This window comes from Gobio gobio, assembly GCF_949357685.1.
Source record: "Gobio gobio genome assembly, chromosome: 25".
Classification (NCBI taxonomy): Eukaryota; Metazoa; Chordata; class Actinopteri; order Cypriniformes; family Gobionidae; genus Gobio; species Gobio gobio.
Window position 1 is genome coordinate 32,473,452 of NC_137121.1, and position 21,324 is coordinate 32,494,775.

Here is a 21,324-nt window from a genome sequence, read left to right on the forward strand (position 1 = left end):
CAAGCCAATGATAAAGGCAAATTATCCCAATTAAATTCTTGAAGGAAAAAGAGTTTTTCTGTTTTTCAAAAGTATCATTTGACAAATGGGGTATTGGAAATTAGGAACCAGCCTAAATTGGTAGACCATTAATACCCCGAAATTGGCCTCAGGAGAAACTTAAAGGGTGGGTTCTAAAATCCACTGCCTCTCCAATATAATTGTATATATCTTAATTAAATGTATAATCAAAGACGTAGTCAATATTTATCTTTCTATATTATTATCACAAATTTAATGATGCTCTCTAGGTATGATTTTGTTTCTTTCTTTATATTTTCTAAAGTTTGTATTTGGTCTCTGAGTTGTGACTGAGGGTCCGTCCTAGACACGTGTGATGTCTCACGAGAACACTTGTATCAGGAAAACTGTGTGATCAGGAACTATAATTAACCTGTCTCCATGTTTTTACTAATTTGAAAGCAGACCCATGGCTCTGCTGACTCTTGAATGCACTTTCCAAAAGGCTCCAGAAAAATATTGGATCCTGTTGAGGGTCAAAGATCTTAAACGATGACCAATGAGCATGAGGTGATTCCCCGATGACGGGTAAGTTCTTCTTTTGGCCAGTGGAGGACAACCTAAGCCAATGGGGGTCACCGCCATTGGGGCACCGGTATAACTGGTGGGCAAAATTCTCTGTGAGTTAGAGTCTGGCCTGCGATTCCACGAGAGACTCTGACGCTGGCTTCTGCTGATGAAACTGTAAACTATTATTCAGTACATTTCTTTAATTAATCTAACTCTTGACTCCTGGTCTTCATTCAACATATCTGGTCTCTGGGTCTAAAACTGTGTCCCCAACATCAGCATTTATAATTTATCGTCGTCATGGTAAATTATTGTGTTTGTGGAGGTTGCAAAAACTCCAGCCTGTCAGGACTTCGAGTCCTCGGGTATCCTAAGAAGAAAAAGGATGGTGATATCTTCCGTGCCTGGGTTAGTTTTGTGCAGGTAAAGAGACGGGACTTCACTTCTGCATCTGCTTTTAAAAAACGCGGTGGTGTGAATCATTCACTTTAGACCGGATGATTATTATCCCTGCGATATTTTTTACTTGTGTAAAGCATGATATTAATGAATAAACATCCACACGCAATGCTTTTTTGCCGTTGTTTTTACGTGAATCAATTTCAACATTGATGAATACAAATGATGTACATTAACACAAATGCATACAGTCTCACAATTTTCAAAACAGTTTTGAATTATGTAACTTACTGGTAAATAGTTTATTCACAAATATCCTGATCAAATCTAATTAGTTCTCTCTCTCTCTCTTTAAAAAAAAATCTGATTATTTAGGCAATAATGTAGTTTTATATAATTATTTAAAACAAAATGTATTACATTTTTTAATCTATAATTTTCACACCATGGCTACTCAACTGATTAGTGCTATATTATGGGATAGAGTCAGAAGATACATTGCCCGGTAACAATGGCATCAAATAGCCTACTACTGCAAACCTTTTTTTTCTTCAGTAGCAAAAATTAAGTACATAATAAAAGTAATAACAGCAAAAATAAGTAAATTAAAAAAAACAAATAGCAATAATAATACAAAGAAAATAATTTGAATATGCAACAACATGACAATAATGAATAACCATATACACAAGGGTATTGAAATCAAATCCATATTTCAAATTACAAAATAAATACAAAGGTCCTTATAAAGAATAAAATTTCAAGGCTTTACAGCAGTCTAAAATCTGTTTTGTCTTGGTGTTCCTTACACCCTCCAATGATTTAAGATACTGACAAAGCTCAAACAAATTGTATGAAATTCGGTGTATTTTTTGCCCATCGACATTTATGAATGTGATATTTTCCTAAAATAATAAACACATTGAGAACAAAAACAAATGTCATAAAATATATATATATATATATATATATATATTTTGTCCTCCAGAGTAATTTCAGTTCCAGAAATCTCCTTTAAAAAGGCCTTAAAATCACACCAGAACAATTTAGAGCAAATACAATAAATAAATAAAAAAGATGACAAATAATCAATGTCTTTCTTAAATCTTTTAATGACCTGATGTACCGGGTAAATACAATTAATGCTTTTAAATGAAACCTCCCAAATCTTATTGATAACAGTATATCCTTGAAACCATAAATGCCTCCTCCCACTCAATGTCCCGGAAATGTGAATTCCAGAAATTTTTAGCTGGGGGAGTCCTAAACGAACTACACATTGTCTAAGGAAGCTTTTTATCAACAATATTTATACCATCTAACCGTAAGCCAAAATCAATACTTATATTCAAATCAATAGCATCAGCTCCACGCAACAACTGAAGGAGACAAGAAGGTATAGCATTGAAAACAATCTCTTGCAGATATTGGAAGTTTGAATTTATCAAGAAATTCTCCATATGAAAGCAAAAGACCATCATGATGAAGCAACTGTGTCACCAATAAAATATTATTTCTAAACCAATATTCAAAAAAAGTGTTTTATTCTTATATTTAATATCTTTATTATTCCATATCAAACATTTGAGGGGAGAGAAATTGTGTTTGTACACCATCAGCCAGGATAACAGAGGTTATCTATGGAAATTAGACAACTTAATGGAAATTGTATTAATATCAAGGTTGCACTTGAGGAGAAACTTAACACAGCCAAAATCTAGATTTGGAATATAATACCACAATTTGTGGTATTATATTCCAAATTATACAGTTTCTTATTAACTTTCTCCTTAATAATTGACTTTGGAGCATCTAAAACCATTGCTATATATGCTAATCTTGACAACCCTTCCGCCTTTGATAACAATCTTCTACCAGTCGAAGACAAATCTCTAAATAACCAGGCATTCAATTTCTTTTGTAATTTATCAATTAATGGATAATTTAAGTCAACTCTTTCTTTTTGATTTTTACATATTTTGACCCTCAGACAAGAGACTTGTTTTTTTAACTGGTATACCACACAATTCCACCATACCACCAGGTATATCTTTCAAAGGGAAGAGTTCACATTTATTAATATTTATAATCAAGAGACTGATGAAAACATATCTAAACACCTGAGAGCTGCATCTATATCTTTGTCACTTCTCAAAAATATGGTTGTGTCATCTGCAAGCTGTGAACATTTTATTTCTTTGTCCAATAAACGAATACCCTGAAATGGGTTCTTTTTAACATGGAGACACAACACTTGCATGAGAAATAAGAAAGGAGCTGCAGGGTCTCCTTGTTTTATACCTCTAGAAATATTAAATCTGGGAGTTGTTCCAAATGGTAATGTTGGGGTTACAGCTTAGGACCCAGGACCAGTAGTGAAAAATGAAGACCAAGAGGCAGGAGTTAGAATAATTCAAGAAAAATTTACTGAAGAATATTTTGCAGTTTCATCAGCAGAAGCCAGCGTCAGAGTCTCTCCTCACAGCAACTCAATTTGTCTCTGACCATTGTTCTGTCTAATCCTGGCCTTCCCTACTCTCTTGACCGCATAGCAGGGCAGGCTCATAATTGTACAGCTGTGGTCCGTCATATGAGCATGAATAAACATTTACAATTTCCTCAGCATCCAAAGTCCGAACTGTCATAGCGATCCATTGTTTTCCTATCGTTGAAATTGACCTCACTCCCTCCCATTACGTCACTTCCGTTTTGGCCTTTTTAGATGCGGAAGTAAAATGTTCTTACAAAAACTACTCCAGAAAAATCTAGTTCCTACATTTTTTTTATATACATCGACTCACTGGGGGCTCTAACCTGCAATATGTCCTTTAATATAGGGATATACAACTCGTGAAATCTATCAAAATAAATTAAATATATCAAAAACTCCTTTGATATATATTTTACTCAAGATAATATAAAAAATGACATAAAAGGTTTTATGTGGTTTTATGCTGATCATTTTGCCTGTTTAAAGGTTAAAATGTATGCAGTCAGTTAAGTTGTGAACCATTTTAACATTTCAGTTTGTATACAATAATTTGTCGGGGGTCTCCATTGTTTGTGTTTGCTAAATTCCCATTACTAAAAAGGAAAACGAATAAATATATATATATATAGTGTTGTGGGATGTGTCTCCAGGGTGTTTTAGTTTGGGACAGCTCAGTGCATGTGTGTGAATTACGGTGAGCGCGTGCGCATGTCAGAGCGTGCGCGCCCCCCGTTGTGAGTCCCCGGACGCAGAGCAGCGGATGAATGTGTGTGCGGGTAATGTGACGGTACAGATAGTGGGACTTTATGCAGTGTATTCCTGTGCAACCGGACAAATAAAAAGCATTCCAACGCCACGGCAAGACTGGCTCTTTGTTTTCATATGCCACCGTCACACTAGCAGCGTGAAGGTTAGGGAGTTAACCCCGGGAGGAGAACTTCCGGCCCTGGAGAAAACGAATCTCCCCTGTATCTCCCGACCACGGTTAGGAGATAGAAGCAGGAAAGGTTTAACAATATATATATTGTCAATATGTATATAGTTTGTACATGTTGATTAGAAGTCTTTTTTTAAATGTATTATTAACACACACACACACACACACACACACACACACACATATATATATATATATATGTGTGTGTGTGTGTGTGTGTGTGTTAATAATACATTTAATAAAAGACTTCTAATCAACATGTACAAACTATATACATATATATATATATATATATATATATATATATATATATATATATATATATATATATATATATATATATATATATATATGTGTGTGTGTGTGTGTGTGTGTGTGTGTGTGTGTGTGTGTGTGTGTGTGTGTTAATAATACATTTAAAAAAAGACTTCTAATCAACATGTACAAACTCTGTAAGATAGATATAAGATTGTGAAATGACCTCGTGTCTCTCTTCGTTTACTTTGGTTGAGCTTGTAGAAAAGCACTTTTCACTATCAACCACTACTGTAAATTATATAATCTTCGTGAAATACATTTTATGAAAGCTGAGTTTTAATTTGAAACAAATGTCAGGGTTGAGATTGAATCACATGTGCTCTAACTATAGTATGGGGGTGGAGTGTGTTCCATGTGATGTGGTGCTGGTTTCTGTCAGGTCCTGTAAGCATATGTAAAAAGCCTCTTTGCCAGCGCTTATTCATCATTCGTTGTTGTTTAACCTATTGAAAACATCAATTTAAGTGTTTTGAGTTCAACATGTCTGGCAGAGGCAAAGGCGGTAAAGGGCTCGGAAAAGGAGGCGCTAAGCGTCACCGTAAAGTTTTACGCGATAACATCCAGGGAATCACCAAACCCGCCATCCGTCGTCTGGCTCGCCGCGGCGGTGTCAAGCGCATCTCCGGTCTGATCTACGAGGAGACCCGCGGAGTGTTGAAGGTGTTTCTGGAGAACGTGATCCGCGATGCCGTGACCTACACCGAGCACGCCAAGAGAAAGACTGTCACCGCCATGGATGTTGTGTACGCGCTGAAGCGACAGGGACGCACCCTGTACGGCTTCGGAGGTTAAACGCCTGAAATTAAGAGAAACTACAAACCCAACGGCTCTTTTAAGAGCCACCCACATTGTCACTTAAAGAGTCGATGTACGTGTTAACTTTGTAGTATAGTTATTAAACGCTTTGCTTTCTAAAATCATGATGATCATTGTCAAAATCCCTTGTAAATAATCTTTCACAAATCGGCACTATCAGTATCATTTCTTTTTTTTAACCAGGTGATACCCAAATATGAGTACGTTTTCGTATAAGCCTACACGTTCATCAATTTAGCGGATGCTTATTTGTTTAAAGCTACACTGTGATATTTTCCCCCATCTAGTGGGGAACTTGTATATGACCATCCAGTGAATTTTAGTTTCTGTTCTGTTCAATTCCGATTTCGTTTTAACTCCTACGGTGGCCGATTTAGTCCAAGATTAATATGGCTTCCAGTTCGACCTCGTCCACATTCGACACGGTGCCTGTGGGATATTCTGTGCGCAGGGGGATGGTTGGAACTCAACTGGCCTAATTATTCGGCTAGAAAGAACTGCAGCTAATCCAGAGTGAACTTTGATGATAGTAATGTTTATTCAGTCATCCAATTGCAAGGCATAAACAGGTTTGCATGGATATGTACATAAATGTGGTTTCTGTGAGAGAACAAATTAGGATGGTAAATATACATGATAATGACATGACAGAATATGGGTGATTCTTCAATTAGGGGAACTTTTATGTCCCCAGGTTATACATTCATGTTAAAATTACTATATTTTAAAATAAATAGTTTAGTTATTTCAAATAATGTTCATTGCACCACCAAAAAATGTTATACACTAAAATCAGTTTGATTTCCATTTTTAAAAATATTTTCATCACTAATATTTGGCTACTCAGGCCTTGTCCCCAACCCAGACTTTAAAACTTATCTGCTCTGAAAATGTGATAAAATGTTATCAGTTCATTAAAAAATCACAATATATGTTTAAACAGTAACTTAAAAAGGCACTTGATGCATAATTCTGGTTCATATCTGTGCAATTTGTGAATATTTTTAACAATTTAGAATTGTCCATAACAATACTGTCATTACCGCGACAGTCTATGATTACAACAAGGATTTTTTTGAGGGTAAGACTTGTTTATGATGCAACCATGGAAATGAAGACTAGCAGGGGAGCACATGTCAGCCATGGAAGAACAGTGATATTTGATGTCTGAAAAAGTAAGTAATTTAATCATGAATTCCTTCTGATCATGGAGTAGACTTAATCAGCGTCATTACCATAAATGCTGTAGCAGCAATATTTTGATAAATATATATTTATATTCACATGATTTATGTGTATTTAAAGTTCTTTTTGTACTAGCTGTTGAATGATGTTAACAAATCCATGACCTAGCATCTTTTTTCCTGAAAAAAATAAAAAAATGTCATTACCGCATCACGTCATTACCAACACACAACTTGTTGTGATGGTAATGACAAGTGATGGTGGTAATGACATTCTGTGTCACTATCTATATCATATTATGTGTTTATAAATTAAGTTAAAGAAGCATAATAGTGTGATTTTACAATGAAACTTAAGTGAGATGCCTTACTTCCTAAAACAAATTTTTCTTATTTTTTAACCAGAATGGCTCCCAAGAAATCAACTGAAAGGTCTAGACTCTAGAGATTATAGAAAAAAGGCTGGAGTTGATCTTCAGGACACTTTGCTCATTGAGTGACTACACTATGCCTGTCATTTAAACTAGGGCCCAGTATCTCTTTCTCTCCACATCCCATCCATCTCCCTTTATCATCTCTAATTCACATTTTGAATGTTCAAATACATGCACTCAAAAAAGATACGTGGGTTTTTTATTTAATTTTTTTATGTCAACAGGTTCCACGTAATTGGGTTATGTTGAATTTAATTAAAATTGTATATTTCAGTAAACTTAAGTTTTTTACGTAAGGTTAATTCAATGCCATTTAGTTAAATCAGTTTAACATTATTAATTTTGTCCAAAACTACTCAATTTAATTATTCTAAAATGAATATTAAAAACAAACCAAATCAAGTAATACAGTTTAATTGATTTTTTTTATTTAGTCAAATACTATTTTTTACAACATTTACAAAACCTTTTACAAGGTCTTATTGGCTAGCCAGAAGATGGTTTTGTTACATCCATGGCATGCCCAAAGTAGTTGTTTTTATTATTAAAATAGCTTTAATTGTTATTAGCAGGTCCTCATCCCAAGCACATGCTCTACTTCACCACAATGGTAACCTCCAAAAACACTAACATAACAAAACATTTTAAATACCAACATAACAAAACATTAAGCATTAAAAAGTCTCTCCATTTTCTCATCTTGTTAAAAAGGCATCAAATAGCACTTTATTTAAACATTTACTCTCCGAATTCAGCCCCTTTGCAAAGCATGATGGGAAGTGAAAGTCTTGTTTGATTGGGTTACTTAATTGAAACGTGTTATTTCAAAATGAAAACATCAAGTTATGTCAAAGAGTAACGGTTTTAAGTCAGTTTAACATGAATCAATTACATTTGAACCAGAAACCTGATATAATTGTGTTAAATCAAGTGAACAGCATCATAAAATAATTTTTTGAGTGTGTTTGAAAGCAAACACGTTTCATTATGCATTGTTAGTTTTAACCCAATGCAACCCAAACATATAATATTTCACCTAATGGTAATAGTCATAGTTTATGAAGGATGTTTATGCTGTTTTATCCCATTGTAACAATTGATTCTCTAAAACATATTGTATGGTTTCTTCATGATTGAAATAAACATGTTCAAGTTGATGGTTGTGTCATATTTATATATATCTCCTCACATCTGTCCATTTCTTTCAACAACACTCACCAGAAGTCATTATTTAAGCCTTTAAATTTGCTTTATGTATCAGTGCACTTTTCATTTATGTCATTACCAAAACACTATGTCATTACCAGAACAGTATGTCATTACCGCCACATTGCTTAATTTACAGCAAACATATATTTAAAACTGTTTTATGTTCAATCTTCAGGTGCTACATGAAAAGCCTAATGAAATACTCATCCACCTATTCAAAGAAAAAACAACTAAAAATAATTTTCCCGAAATTAAACAAAAGTGTGCTTTGATGAACACAGAAAAACACATTTTGATGGTAAGAACAAGAAAATATATGTAATTCGCTGAATGGAAACATTTAGTTTTTTATACGTATTGTTGAAGATTAACAATGTTTGCAAGATAAATGAGTTTAAATTATCTCCTTGATACATTCTTTGCATTATGATACTTTTTGATGTTGTGATGGTAATGACGTTTTGCAGTGCCAGTTGGCAAATATATATAAAATACTCAAATTATATTTAAGCTCAGTCGCGGCCATTATTATATCTTTACATCAAAGCATGTAAACATTGTCTTGACATAATTCTAACAAAATTCAACCAAATTTCATTCATCAAAATGTAAGATGGCAAAATAGCCCCCAATTGAAGAATCACCCATATACACAGTTAAGAACTGTATAACTATACTTATAAGTTACATTTGTATAATGTAACCGTAAACCAGAGCTTATTGTACCATATATAGGCGCTAAATGCAGCTGCATTAAAAGGAGCGGAGCTGCCGCTGCCGCTGCTAACAAGCGGTGTCGGATTACAAAAGTGTGTGCGCAGGTTTAGCTCTGTATAACAAGTGTTAATATGCCGATCAGACCTGATAGCTACATATTTCCATCAACATACATTACAAGCAAATATTTTCTATAAACGAATAAACATTGTTAATAACTGAATGACTATTCAAATAGGTGAGCATTATGCTATTGTATGTTGACACAAAAATACTTCTGAGGTAACATCAACTGAATTACATGATGACACACTCTGAAACACATCCACAATGACAATAACTATTATTACTTACGGAGTTATTAACGCACAGAAATACCACACAAGGAAAAACAGACTTTTGAGGAATAAACAAGCCAGGAAAACTCCGTATAACTCTGTTACTGGAGCTGCTGAGATGAAAACTCTCTGCGCATGCACCAGACAAGTCTGAACAAGTTGACGCGCCCTCTTTGGCTAATGTACTTTCAAGATGGAGGGGCAACATGGCGACCACCGTTAGATCCCATTACCTTATGTATTTTCAATGGCATATTATAAACTTACGAGAATACTTTATTACTTGAAAGAAGTAAATATACATTAATGAGCACATATATTTTTGAAAGAACTAAGTGTTTTTAGCTAAGAATAGACTAAAAAAGTTACACAGTGTAGCTTTAAACAGTTTCATAAATCAATGAAGTTCCGAGGAAAATGTATTAAAAGGTGTCTGAACGTATTGGTCTCTTTAAACCCAAACACTCTCAATGGGTCTATAAGGGTTTTAAATGTGTACAATATTTGTGTAGAAATTTTTATTTTCTCAAAATATTACAAATAAAAAGAGTGGGAAAGAAAAAAAGGAATCTTTGGAGGAGGGGCGTCATTCAAATATGGAGCAGTGGGCGAGACTATAATTTATCCGCCCTGTTATTGGCCCTTGGTCCTCTCTTGATGCTTTGAGTTGTCCAATGAAATAAGAGTTTATGGGTTTGGCCTATGAAAACAAGCAATCACAAGCTTCTCCTATCTTTCAGTAAATTAGCATATGGCAGTGAATAAAAACCTCTGAATCGCTCTAGAACTCACATTGATCCAGAATCAACATCATGCCTGAACCAGCAAAGTCCGCACCTAAGAAGGGCTCCAAGAAGGCCGTCACTAAGACCGCCGGTAAGGGAGGAAAGAAGCGCAGAAAGTCCAGGAAGGAGAGCTACGCCATCTATGTGTACAAAGTGCTGAAGCAGGTTCACCCTGACACCGGCATCTCCTCCAAGGCGATGGGCATCATGAACTCTTTCGTCAACGACATCTTCGAGCGCATCGGCGGTGAGGCGTCTCGTCTGGCGCACTACAACAAGCGCTCCACCATCACCTCTAGAGAGATCCAGACCGCCGTGCGTCTGCTGCTGCCCGGAGAGCTGGCCAAACACGCCGTGTCCGAGGGCACAAAGGCCGTCACCAAATACACCAGCTCCAAGTGAGGTGTGCTCTGACTTCAACTACCCCAAAGGCTCTTTTAAGAGCCACCCATATTTTCGTTTAAAGAGCTTTTGATTGTTGTAGTTTGTAGCCTTGATCATACAACGATTTTGATGTAGGCCAATGTTCTAATATGAACACTGAGTGACATTTCATTTGAAAAATCCCCTTATCATTGGGCCAAACATGTTTCAGTACACTAATCATGATGCATCTTTCACTCTTCCCTTGTTTTTTAATGTCATTTTTATTTATTGTGTAAATGGCCTAATTCCCCCCTGACTTTAGTGAAAAGCTCATCCACACTGAACCAAGACTGTGTTCCTTACATTTGAGGTTTGCTCAAAAGTGAAGTTTTACCTTTCAACAACGGGTATTCATGCAGCCTTATACAGATATAAGTCAAAATAAGGAATCACTGTCTATTGTATTATTTGAAAAAAATGCATGTTCTAAAATGTCCTAGAAAAAATTTGCTAGAATAAAATGGATTTGCAGAAGAACAGACAACATTACCATGATGTGTAGACACATTTTTAAGAATAATGGTTTTTTTCTACACTTTTAAGATTTTTAAAACTCAATTCAGTTTTCATGTCATCAGCTGTGTGTGCAGATAAAAGTTAAATGCAAAAACTTTATTTCTCTGGATTTACTATTTATATCCTCCTGGGACCCACAAATAGACTTTTGTCCACTACAGTGGACGTTATATTTTAGGGAATTTCTCTAACATCATACATGTCACATGTCACAGTCTGGATGTCCTGTAAGGAGCACATTTGGGGCTTTGCAGAGATCCCAAATGTTTGGAAGTTTCACCAGGACAACAACAACTTCTTGGTCTTTAAAAATGGCTGACATTAATGTTTAGCACTCTTATGGAAATATGATATTTTTTAATTATAATTTAAATCTGATTCATTTTCAAATTGTGTGTTATAAATTAACATCTCAGGAAAATGTTATGGGGTTTCTGATCAAAATATGACTTTCTGTTACAAAACAGGGCATTGATTTCATAAATGACTACTGCAGTGGACACCAGGACTTAAATCATGTTTATCAGGTATTCTGGAGACATAAGTGAATAGGGAAATAAATTACATATCAATATTCCTATGAAATATTAGATATTATGAAAATATTGCCAATTATTACTCCCATTATTACACTTCTATTTTCATTACATGTTGCACCAAGGACACATTAATATGCAAATTAGATGCAGTGTATAGATACATTGTATTGAATGGGAAAATCCAAATATGGTCATTTTACCCTCATATTTCATAAAGTAAAATGGTATATCAATGCATTTCATTATATCTTTCATAACATATTTCAGAATCATCTTTAAACAAAGTTTGTTTAAAAAAAATCCTGAAACCTAAAAATGTATTGGTTAATTAAAAGATTAGTTCACTTTCAAATAAACTTTTGCTTATAATTTACTCACCCAGATATCAATGTCTTTCTGTCTTCAGTTGAAAAGAAATTAAGATTTTTGATGAAAAGATTTCAGGATCTTTCTCCATATAATGGAAGTCAATAGCCTCCAAACGGTTCAAGGTCCAAATGAGAGGTTCAGTACAGCTTCAAAAGGGCTTTAAACCACATCAAACGGTACCAGACGATCAATAAGGGTCTTATCTAGCGAAACGATTGGTCTTTTTGTTTTTTAAATAAATAAAGTTTAAGTTTTATAAGCACAAATGCTCGCCTTTCTCTGTTCAGAGATGCGCGCTCGTGACGTCACGTAAAACGCAATTATGTTGAAAAGGTCACGCTAGACGCAGGCGCAAAGACGTTTGAATATGTGGATACGGTCCTCCTTCCGCTCATTTATAAACACTGACTCTGTACTTTCGCCTGCGTCTAACGTGACCTTTTCAACGTAATTGCGTTTTACGTGACGTCACGAGCGCGCATCTCTGAACAGAGCAAGGCGAGCATTTGTACTTATAAAACTTAAAATTTATTTATTTAAAAAAAAAAATGACAGATCGTTTCGCTAGATAAGACCCTTATTGATCGTCTGGTACCGTTTGATGTGGTTTAAAGCCCTTTTGAAGCTGTACTGAACCTCTCATTTGGACCTTGAACTGTTTGGAGGCTATTGACTTCCATTATATGGAGAAAGATCCTGAAATCTTTTCATCAAAAATCTTCATTTCTTTTCGACTGAAGACAGAAAGACATGAATATCTTGGATGACAAAGGGGTGAGTAAATTATAAGCAAAAGTTTATTTGAAAGTGAACTAATCTTTTAAAAATAAATCCCATTGTTTTTGCCTATACATGCAATTTCATGTCATTTTTTTTAAACAACTGAGTCCTGGTGTCAACTACAGAGGACATATCATAACATATGAATAAAATATCATTTTTCAAAAATGTTTTTTTTTTTTCCATTTGTTTCTTATGCTCTAAACAATGTAATGACATGAAAAAATACTAAATTCAAAACACTTTTTCTTTCTGGGTCCCAGGAGGATATGTGAGTAAAATGTATTTAAATGACAAGTGAAATTTGGAAAAGTTGTGAGTAGTTTTTAGAGCATCTATTTCCAGAAAATGACAACTGGTACAAAAAAAAGAAAGATGAGTGGAAAATAAAATAGAATATTGAGATACTTTATTTCAATACAATTGAGATACTTTTTTAATCAAATAACACAATTACAATTGCTGAAATTTAAATGAGCTCATTACTCACGTTACTCTCTTTTGTGAAAAATTAACGCTTGCAGACAAGAAGCTCGTTCTCACTGTAGTATTGTTGTCGCCCGCATGTTGTCATGTTGGCTATGCAATCATTTCTTAATTTTTCTTATCATACTGTCAACACCGTAGCTAAAAAATGTCACAGACAAAAATAGGCTAAATCAAATGCGACATCTGTCACTCAAAACTATTAGTCAAAATGCAAATAAACGAAAACGTCTGACTTTACTAGCTGTACTGCAAATTAAAGTATTTTATATGAATGGATGAATGAATGAATGAATGAATGAATGAATGAATGAATGAATGAATGAATGTCGCTCACTGACGAGGGTCCATTATACCGAAAGTCTCCTCCAAAGGCTGAATGTAAAGGCGTGGCCGGGATGCACAGAACAATTTCTCTATATTATTATTATTTTTTTTTAATGCAAGTTATTTGTAAATGAAACAAAGTAATTGCTGTCTATTGTTCATTTTCGTTAACTTGAAATGTGTAGGCTAAATACAAGAGAAGTGGTTGTTCTGTACAGTGGTTGTTCATTTTTGTAATGCAAGTTATAATTTGTAAATTAAACAAATTCATATAATAGGTTCATACATATATTTTCTTGTCATGTAAATTAAAATGTGTAAATTAAAATAAATTGGTCTATACATTACTTAAAGTAATTTTTACAACTAGACCTACAATATAACTTAAGTTTAACATCAGAAACAACAGAAATTTAAACTAACAGCTAAAACAAAATAACACATTTGTATGTACACTTTAATTGAGCTGAGCGGGAGACGCTGGTGGAGCTGGACCGGGATGGGGAATAATGCACAATAGAGACCAGGCCTGTGCCAGCGGGACATCATCTTCATTTGGGATGAGTGCATATATCCACTGTCCGCAGGTTTGCGGGGCTGCAATGTCATAAAAAGAACAATGCATCTGATATGATAAAAGTTGAATAAAAATGAGTACTTAAATAAAGACTTGGACGTAAATATATAAATGTTTAAAATATATTGTAAAAGTTACATTTAACATAATAAACAATAGTTGCAACTTAACAATTAAATATTTAACCATAGGCTACCGATTAACGTGCTTATGGTCCGGTCTCCCATCGTCGCAGGCTTTGAAGCATGTCAAAATCCAATAAAACTCATAAAAAGCAACAACAACAAAAAAAAAAAACACTTTTCTGCTCCATTTCTCTTTTTAAAATCTCCTCGTGAACGTCCGCTGTCAGTTGTCACACTTGCTATAGCCCATTCAATGACGCTCGGTTCAGTGTTGCCAAGTCTGGAATTGGGCTGCATTTATTGTTAATGTGGGTTGTTTGTAGCCTATAGTCCACAGGTTTAAGTTGTCTTTACTTTAGCAATATTTCTACCGGGCAGGGTTTTGGCATATTTTGACACATTTTGGCCGTGATTCCGCTACTTTTGATTAGCAATTGGAGGGTTTTTTGTTGTGCAGACCTGACAACCCTGTCCCTCGGTTCGCCCTTCGTGCACTTCGAAGGCGTGGCCTGGCCTTCGAAGTGCGCACCCTTCACTTTGGGACACAGCTATTGGCTGCGTCCGAAACCTGGAAAATGCTGCCTTCGGAGGACACATTTTAAGGTAGGTAGGCATCAAGGCACGTCCGAATCTAATGTTAGCTTCACTTCCTCTCTCCTGAGATATCTTCATCTGTTCGATATTTGAAGGCAGCATTTATGTATCCTTCGCTGCCTTTGATATCCCACAATCCTGTGCGTTCCATTCTGTGACAGTTGAGCTGCAAAAGATGGCGTCCGAAAGTTGCGTTTGCTGGTCAGTTTGTGCGTAAACGTACGTTTTTGACCAACATTTTCCACTTCTGATGTCATTTCTAGCGAGAAATTACTAATGTAGTGATTAAATATTTGTTTAGTTCTCACCAAAGCTCTCTCTATTTTGCTGTAGATCATTAAACTGTTACACTGCCTCGATAGTCTGTCCGAATTTAATTTCGTGAGGTACCTTCATTCACAAACGCTACCTTATAAGTCATTGTCGGATAAGGCAGCAAGGCATCAAGTGAGCTGCCTAGGTTTTCGTACGCAGCGTCTGGTCTCGTTGGAGCAATAGGACTCCTTTACCTGCTGTTCTAAAGCCTATTTAGAAAGAATAAACCAGTCTTCTAAATTTCACTTAACAAATAAAAATATAATCTGCATGCACAATAAACTAAGTAAAATGTATATCTCCCGACAGAAGGGTTTTTGCACGTTTTAATAAAATGTTATTTAATAACAGTAATCCTAATAGGCATATTTCCAGTATGTACCTTAGACTTGCATCACCAACTCACTCAGAATCCTCTGCAAACTTTGACAGTGGTTGAACCGGCTCATTCGGTTATTTTTAGACCCCTGTAATTCTCTGCCAACTTCGACAGCTGGTTGAACAGGCTCATTTGGTTCTTTTTTGAGTTGGACATGCTACTTCGGCTTTTGCGTCTTGCGTCATCAACCGAGAACATTTCATTAGTGAACCGGCTCGACTGGTTACTTGATGAGAACCAGCTAAATTGCCAACTGCCATATCTGTCTGCAAAAACTCACCTGCATTTACTGGTGGCTCCTCTGTGTTAAAAAAATAAATGATTGTTAATTTTATCTGTGGCTTGAGTCTCTGTTCTGTAACACACACAGCCTGCAGATAAAATCAATATCTCACTAGAGGATGATTAAACCAGTCCAAAAACCATCATTACTATATTTACTTATTACAAAGCAATTTTGCTTTATTTCTTTGGTACTACATGAGGTTGTTGAAGCCCTTCAGTTGGGCACTTGGCTAATGACTTTGGTTGAATTTATTCTCTTTCAGCAATTGAGATGCATGCCATCACTATTGTCGACAATATTTCACTCCTGCACTTTTTGGAATCAATAGATGACAGCTGGATTTTGACATGTGACTTCCCAAATGAGTATGAAAGTCTTTAAAAACAACAACTTTCAATTTTGAACTTTCATTATCAAGTTGTTAACTGTCCAACCGAAATAACTCTTCTCATAACCTCTATTATTGAACAAACTGCTTATGAATATGCTTTTATTGGGCATTTTTCTTGGTTTTCATATCTCTAAATGTTTTTGTTTTGCAATGTACAGAAGCTCTTTTTAAGAGCACAGTTTCAGCCAATGTCATGTTAATTTAGAGTTCATATAGAGTAGTATTGAATCATATTTATAAAAGACAGATACGCTGTACCGATTTTTTTTTGTCGAAAACAGACAAACTTGTGGAGGAGTGCAGTGGACAGAGCTAAAGAGCACATGCACACACACATGCACTCTTGACATTATCCCTCCCTGGATAACTTTCTGTTCAATATACATTTGTGTTTACATTATATGCGCTTATGTTGCCGATCGACAACAAAACACAGATATTTGACGCAGTTTCACTCACCGGTTTCGACTTGTGACAGGGAACAAACAAACACACTTGCAAAACTCTGTTGCTACTCCGGAAAAACAAACTGCATCCACTGTTTAACGTCGGTTATTTGGGAAGCTGAACAAGGTTATCTTTCCCTCACAACCAGAAAACACTTTTTTAATGACACTGTTGGTTTTGTGGTATAAAAACAAAATGACGCTGCCGACGGCTCCCTTAACCCAGACGAAACTTTTTGATGTGCGTGTTCACAGAGAAGAAGTGCCCATACAAGTAATTCCCCCTATTATGACCTAACAGAGGCCCATAGTCAAGGAAAAAAAAGAAGAAAAAACCTTTCCGAAACTTATTCGAATCCCGAAGGAGTGTATTTGGCACAGAAATACTCTGCCAATCTCTCATTTGTTTGACATTTTAGCATTGTTTAGCATGAAAATCAAATCTTTAACAGTGTAAATAAGTCAGAATGCATGAAATAACAATAGATTTTTTTTTCAAAAACAAGCTACAGTAAGTTTGAAATCTGTTCATGAACTCTATACTGGATTACTGTAATGCATTACTAGCTGGTTGTCCTGAATCTTCAATAAATAAGCTACAGTTAGTCCAAAATGCAGCAGCTAGAGTACTAGGTCAAGGAAATGTGATCATATAACACCAATTTGTCATCTCTACACTGGTTACCTATTAATTTCTGTATCAGTTATAAAGTTTTGCTACTGACCTATAAGGCCCTAAACGGTTTAGCTCCTGTTTAGTTAACTGATCTTCTACCGCCCTATAATCCATCACACTCTTTAAGATCTCAAAAGTCAAGGCTTCTGGTAGTACCTAGGGTATGTAAGTCGACTAAAGGAGGGAGAGCGTTTTCACATTTCGCTTCTAAACTCCTGGGCCCATATTCATAAAGATTCTAAGAGTCCTCTCAGAAAACTCCTAATTTAGCTTAAAAACTTTTACGTAGGAGTCTTAGCTTAAGAGCTATTCGGGACCGATCTGAGAGCAACTCTGAGCAAAGAAAATACAAAAACTTTTATCTTAGTGAAGAGGCGGGGTTGACCCCGTTGCTACGTATGACACAGTCTTTTGAAGACTGTGATTGGTTGGTTGTCCAAAAAGGGGAAAAAAGGAGCGCTTTTAAGTATAGGGTCTATTCTAAGGCTTCACTTTGAATTTACAAGCGCAAATTGTCCTATTTTACCGTTCTCTCTCACTCTCTCTCTCTCACCCACACACACACACACACACACACACACACACACAATATATAAATGTACACTGAACATTTTAATTAAGCATAATTAATTTGTGCTCGTTTAAATAATTAAAAATATATATATATATATATTTTAATTAAAAAAAATGAATTGGTTTAATGGGAATTGCATGTGTTTTTGTTTAAATTGAGATCAAATAAATTGATTGCGACCACTTACGATACGATTTTTTTAGTAAATTCAACAAATCATTTTTTTCAGTGTATATAAATCTTTTATTATTTACCATGCTGTTAATTTCCTATAAGGTATTTGATTGGCTTAGAATTATAAACATTGTTCCACTCTTTCCAATTACACTGATTGCTGGTATGTCTATTTAATTGTTGGTTTGAAAGTTGGTTTTAATGCAACAAACATGATCTAATCTATAGCGTCTGATTAAGTCACTGTCATCCATTGTCTGCAACACATTTCTTCTCCCTCTTCGTCTTTCTGCCATTTTCTCCGCTGCTAAAGAAACTCTTAATCCTCTTAAAACTCCTTGTCCGTGCTCCTAACAAATTTGACCTTAAGACCTCTTTTAAGGGTTAAGATGCTTTCTGAATTACTTTTTTCTTTACTAGGATTTTTTAGTTAATTTTAAGAGTAAACGCCCACATTTCTAAGAATTTTCTTAGAATTTTGTCACTAGGAGCTACTCTTTGCATTAAGATTCTTTATGAATACGGGCCCTGATGATGTTTCGGGGCTCAGACTCACTCTCCCAGTTCACTCTCCCAGTTAATCCAACACCTGTGAAGAGACGACCTAACACCTGTGAAGAGATGACCCAAAACATGTGAAGAGACGGACCAACACCTGTGAAGAGATGGACCAACACCTGTGAAGAGACGACCAACACCTGTGAAGAGACGACCCAACAACTGTTAAGAGATGACCCAACACCTGTAAAGAGAAGACCCAACACCTGTGAAGAGATGACCCAACACCTGTAAAGAGAAGACCCAACACCTGTGAAGAGATGACCCAACACCTGTGAAGAAACGGCCAACACCTTCAAAGACATCAGATAACAAAACTCTGAATCAACATGCACAACTGCCAGAATTTCTACATTGTAATTGAGATCACAACTTGTATTCATTTAAGGCAGAAACAATGAGCTCATTAAAAGCAATTATTACATGATGTTATCAAACTGCACAATCTGTATTACCTTGAATTGTACATTTCTGAAATATGGACGGTCTCATGGACTTAACGGACACACACGCCGGCCATTGTAAATCCACAAGACTGCTAGTGCACATCAAGTGTGCCATTTGAGACAGGGCTAATATTATCCCTCTATTACCCATTTCTCACGCAACTCTTGCAATGGGTTGAACTAAAACTTCCAAAGTCTCTATCTGCTATGTAGCTGATTTACATTGTTTTCCCCCTTATAATTTGTTTTATGCATCATGCAAAGATGAAAGCAGTGATAGAAATCAGGGGCCGTATTCACAAAACATTTTATCTTAGCACTAAGAGTTCTCCTAAATGGCAGTAAAAGTTCTTAGGTAAGAGTCTTCAATCAGCTGGAACTTTAAAGTTTTTCTTACACAAACACATCGATTCGCTTCAGAAGGCCTTTATTAACACACTGGAGCCGCGTGGAGCACGTTATTTAACGGACAGATGCATTTTTTATGGACTTCAAAAACAGAGCAACTATTACTGCTATAATAATGCTTGGATTAGCCTGGACTTTTTTTAACATAACTCTGATTGTATTCGTCTGAAAGAAGAATGTCATATGCATCTAGGATGACTTAAGGGTGAGTAAATCATGAGCTAATTTAAATTTTTGGGTGAACTATCCCTTTAAAGACTTTAGTGAGATCAGAGCACACTTCACTTTGAGCTGGTGTACTTGGTGATGGCCTTTGTGCCCTCAGACACGGCGTGTTTAGCCAGCTCACAGGTGTTGGGTCATCTCTTCACAGGTGTCGGGTCGTCCCTTCATAGGTGTTGGGTCATCTTTTCACAGGTGTTGGGTCATCCCTTCACAGGTGAAGACTTAGCTGGTTCAGGCATGATGGTGATACTGAATCAATTACCCCTTTTCCACCAAGGCAGAGCTAGAGCTAGATCGGAGCCAGAGCCTAGTTTCAAATCGGTTCTTTGTGTTTCCACACCCAAAGCCCCAGCTCCGAGCCAGGAAAAGTGGTTCTTAAGTAGCACCAAAACATTGCTGGGCTAGAACAGGGCTAGAAGTAAGAACCGATTACGTCAGGCGCTGGGGGCGGGGTCAACAAGGCCAACACAAACTTGAGATCAACCATTTTTGAAATAGCAGCTAATGGAGCTAACTGCTGCTCGTTTGTAATCTCCGTCTATACAAATTACGGCGAACTGCATGAATGCGTTGGATTCGCTGTGTTTTCGTTGTGTTTTGATGCCGATGTAGGATCGTAAAGCCATGTGAATCAATAGTAACGCAACGTTTGCATTGTTGATGGAAGGCTTGTTCGCAGTGGTGCTGTTCAGACCGATCGCCATATGACAACGAATCCAGCAAGAGCATATGACTCCTTATGCTTTTGATTCACTCATGCGTTTTTTATCATACGTGGATCGGTGTGCGCAGCGACGATGCGTCTCGAACAAGCCTGGTGTGTTTATGTTTCCCGCTGCCCAGGGATGCCAGGTTTTCACAATAAACCCGCCCAATTGCTACTCAAAACAAGCCTGATCGCGTTTCAGGGGGGCTTCCCCGGTAAAAATCACATTTAGGGGTAAAATATGTGTTTTTTTTGGCATGGTTGCCTACTAAAATTCGCATTCCCGGGGCTAAATATTACATAATTGGGGTCGCTTCAAGCCGCGGACATGAAAAAAGCCTGCGGCATAACCGCAGACATGGCAACACTGCCGCTGCCTTGCTAGCGTTACTGAGAAAGATGAGACGTATACAGTGACGTAAGACCTGGCTCTGTTGTGGCTCTCAGCCCGTGGAAAAGCAAACGGTTCTTAGAAGGCTCCTCAGTCGAACCAACTATGAACTGGGACTAGCTCTGGCTCTGGACTAGCTCTAGCACTGCCTTGGTGGAAAAGGGGTAAATGTGAGTTCAAGAGCGATACAGAGCCATTTATTCACTACCATATGCTAATTTACAAAGAGATAGGAGAATCATCTGATTGCCTGTTTTCATAGGCCAAACCCATAAACTCGTATTTCATTGGACAACTTGCTAACTTCAGTCACATTATGATCTAAATATTTTTTTGACCATTTTGTAAAACAAAATAAATTGTGTAATTCAAAGTCTCCATGTGCCATTTAAACCAACATATTTTGGTATCG

At 36.3% G+C, this 21,324-nt stretch overlaps 2 protein-coding genes across 2 annotated transcripts; both read left to right on the top strand.

The window, feature by feature from the left end:
* Nucleotides 1-5,195: 5,195 nt before the first annotated feature.
* LOC307121977 (histone H4) lies at nt 5,196-5,507 on the top strand (the record flags this gene model as incomplete). The annotated part of the gene is made up of 1 exon (XM_079809768.1): nt 5,196-5,507. The coding sequence occupies one exon, from the start codon at nt 5,196-5,198 to the stop codon at nt 5,505-5,507; it is 312 nt and encodes a 103-aa protein (XP_079665894.1).
* Nucleotides 5,508-10,225: 4,718 nt separating this feature from the next.
* Nucleotides 10,226-10,600, top strand: LOC307121953 (histone H2B-like; the record flags this gene model as incomplete). The annotated part of the gene is made up of 1 exon (XM_079809741.1): nt 10,226-10,600. The coding sequence occupies one exon, from the start codon at nt 10,226-10,228 to the stop codon at nt 10,598-10,600; it is 375 nt and encodes a 124-aa protein (XP_079665867.1).
* Between the last annotated feature and the right edge of the window lie 10,724 nt (nt 10,601-21,324).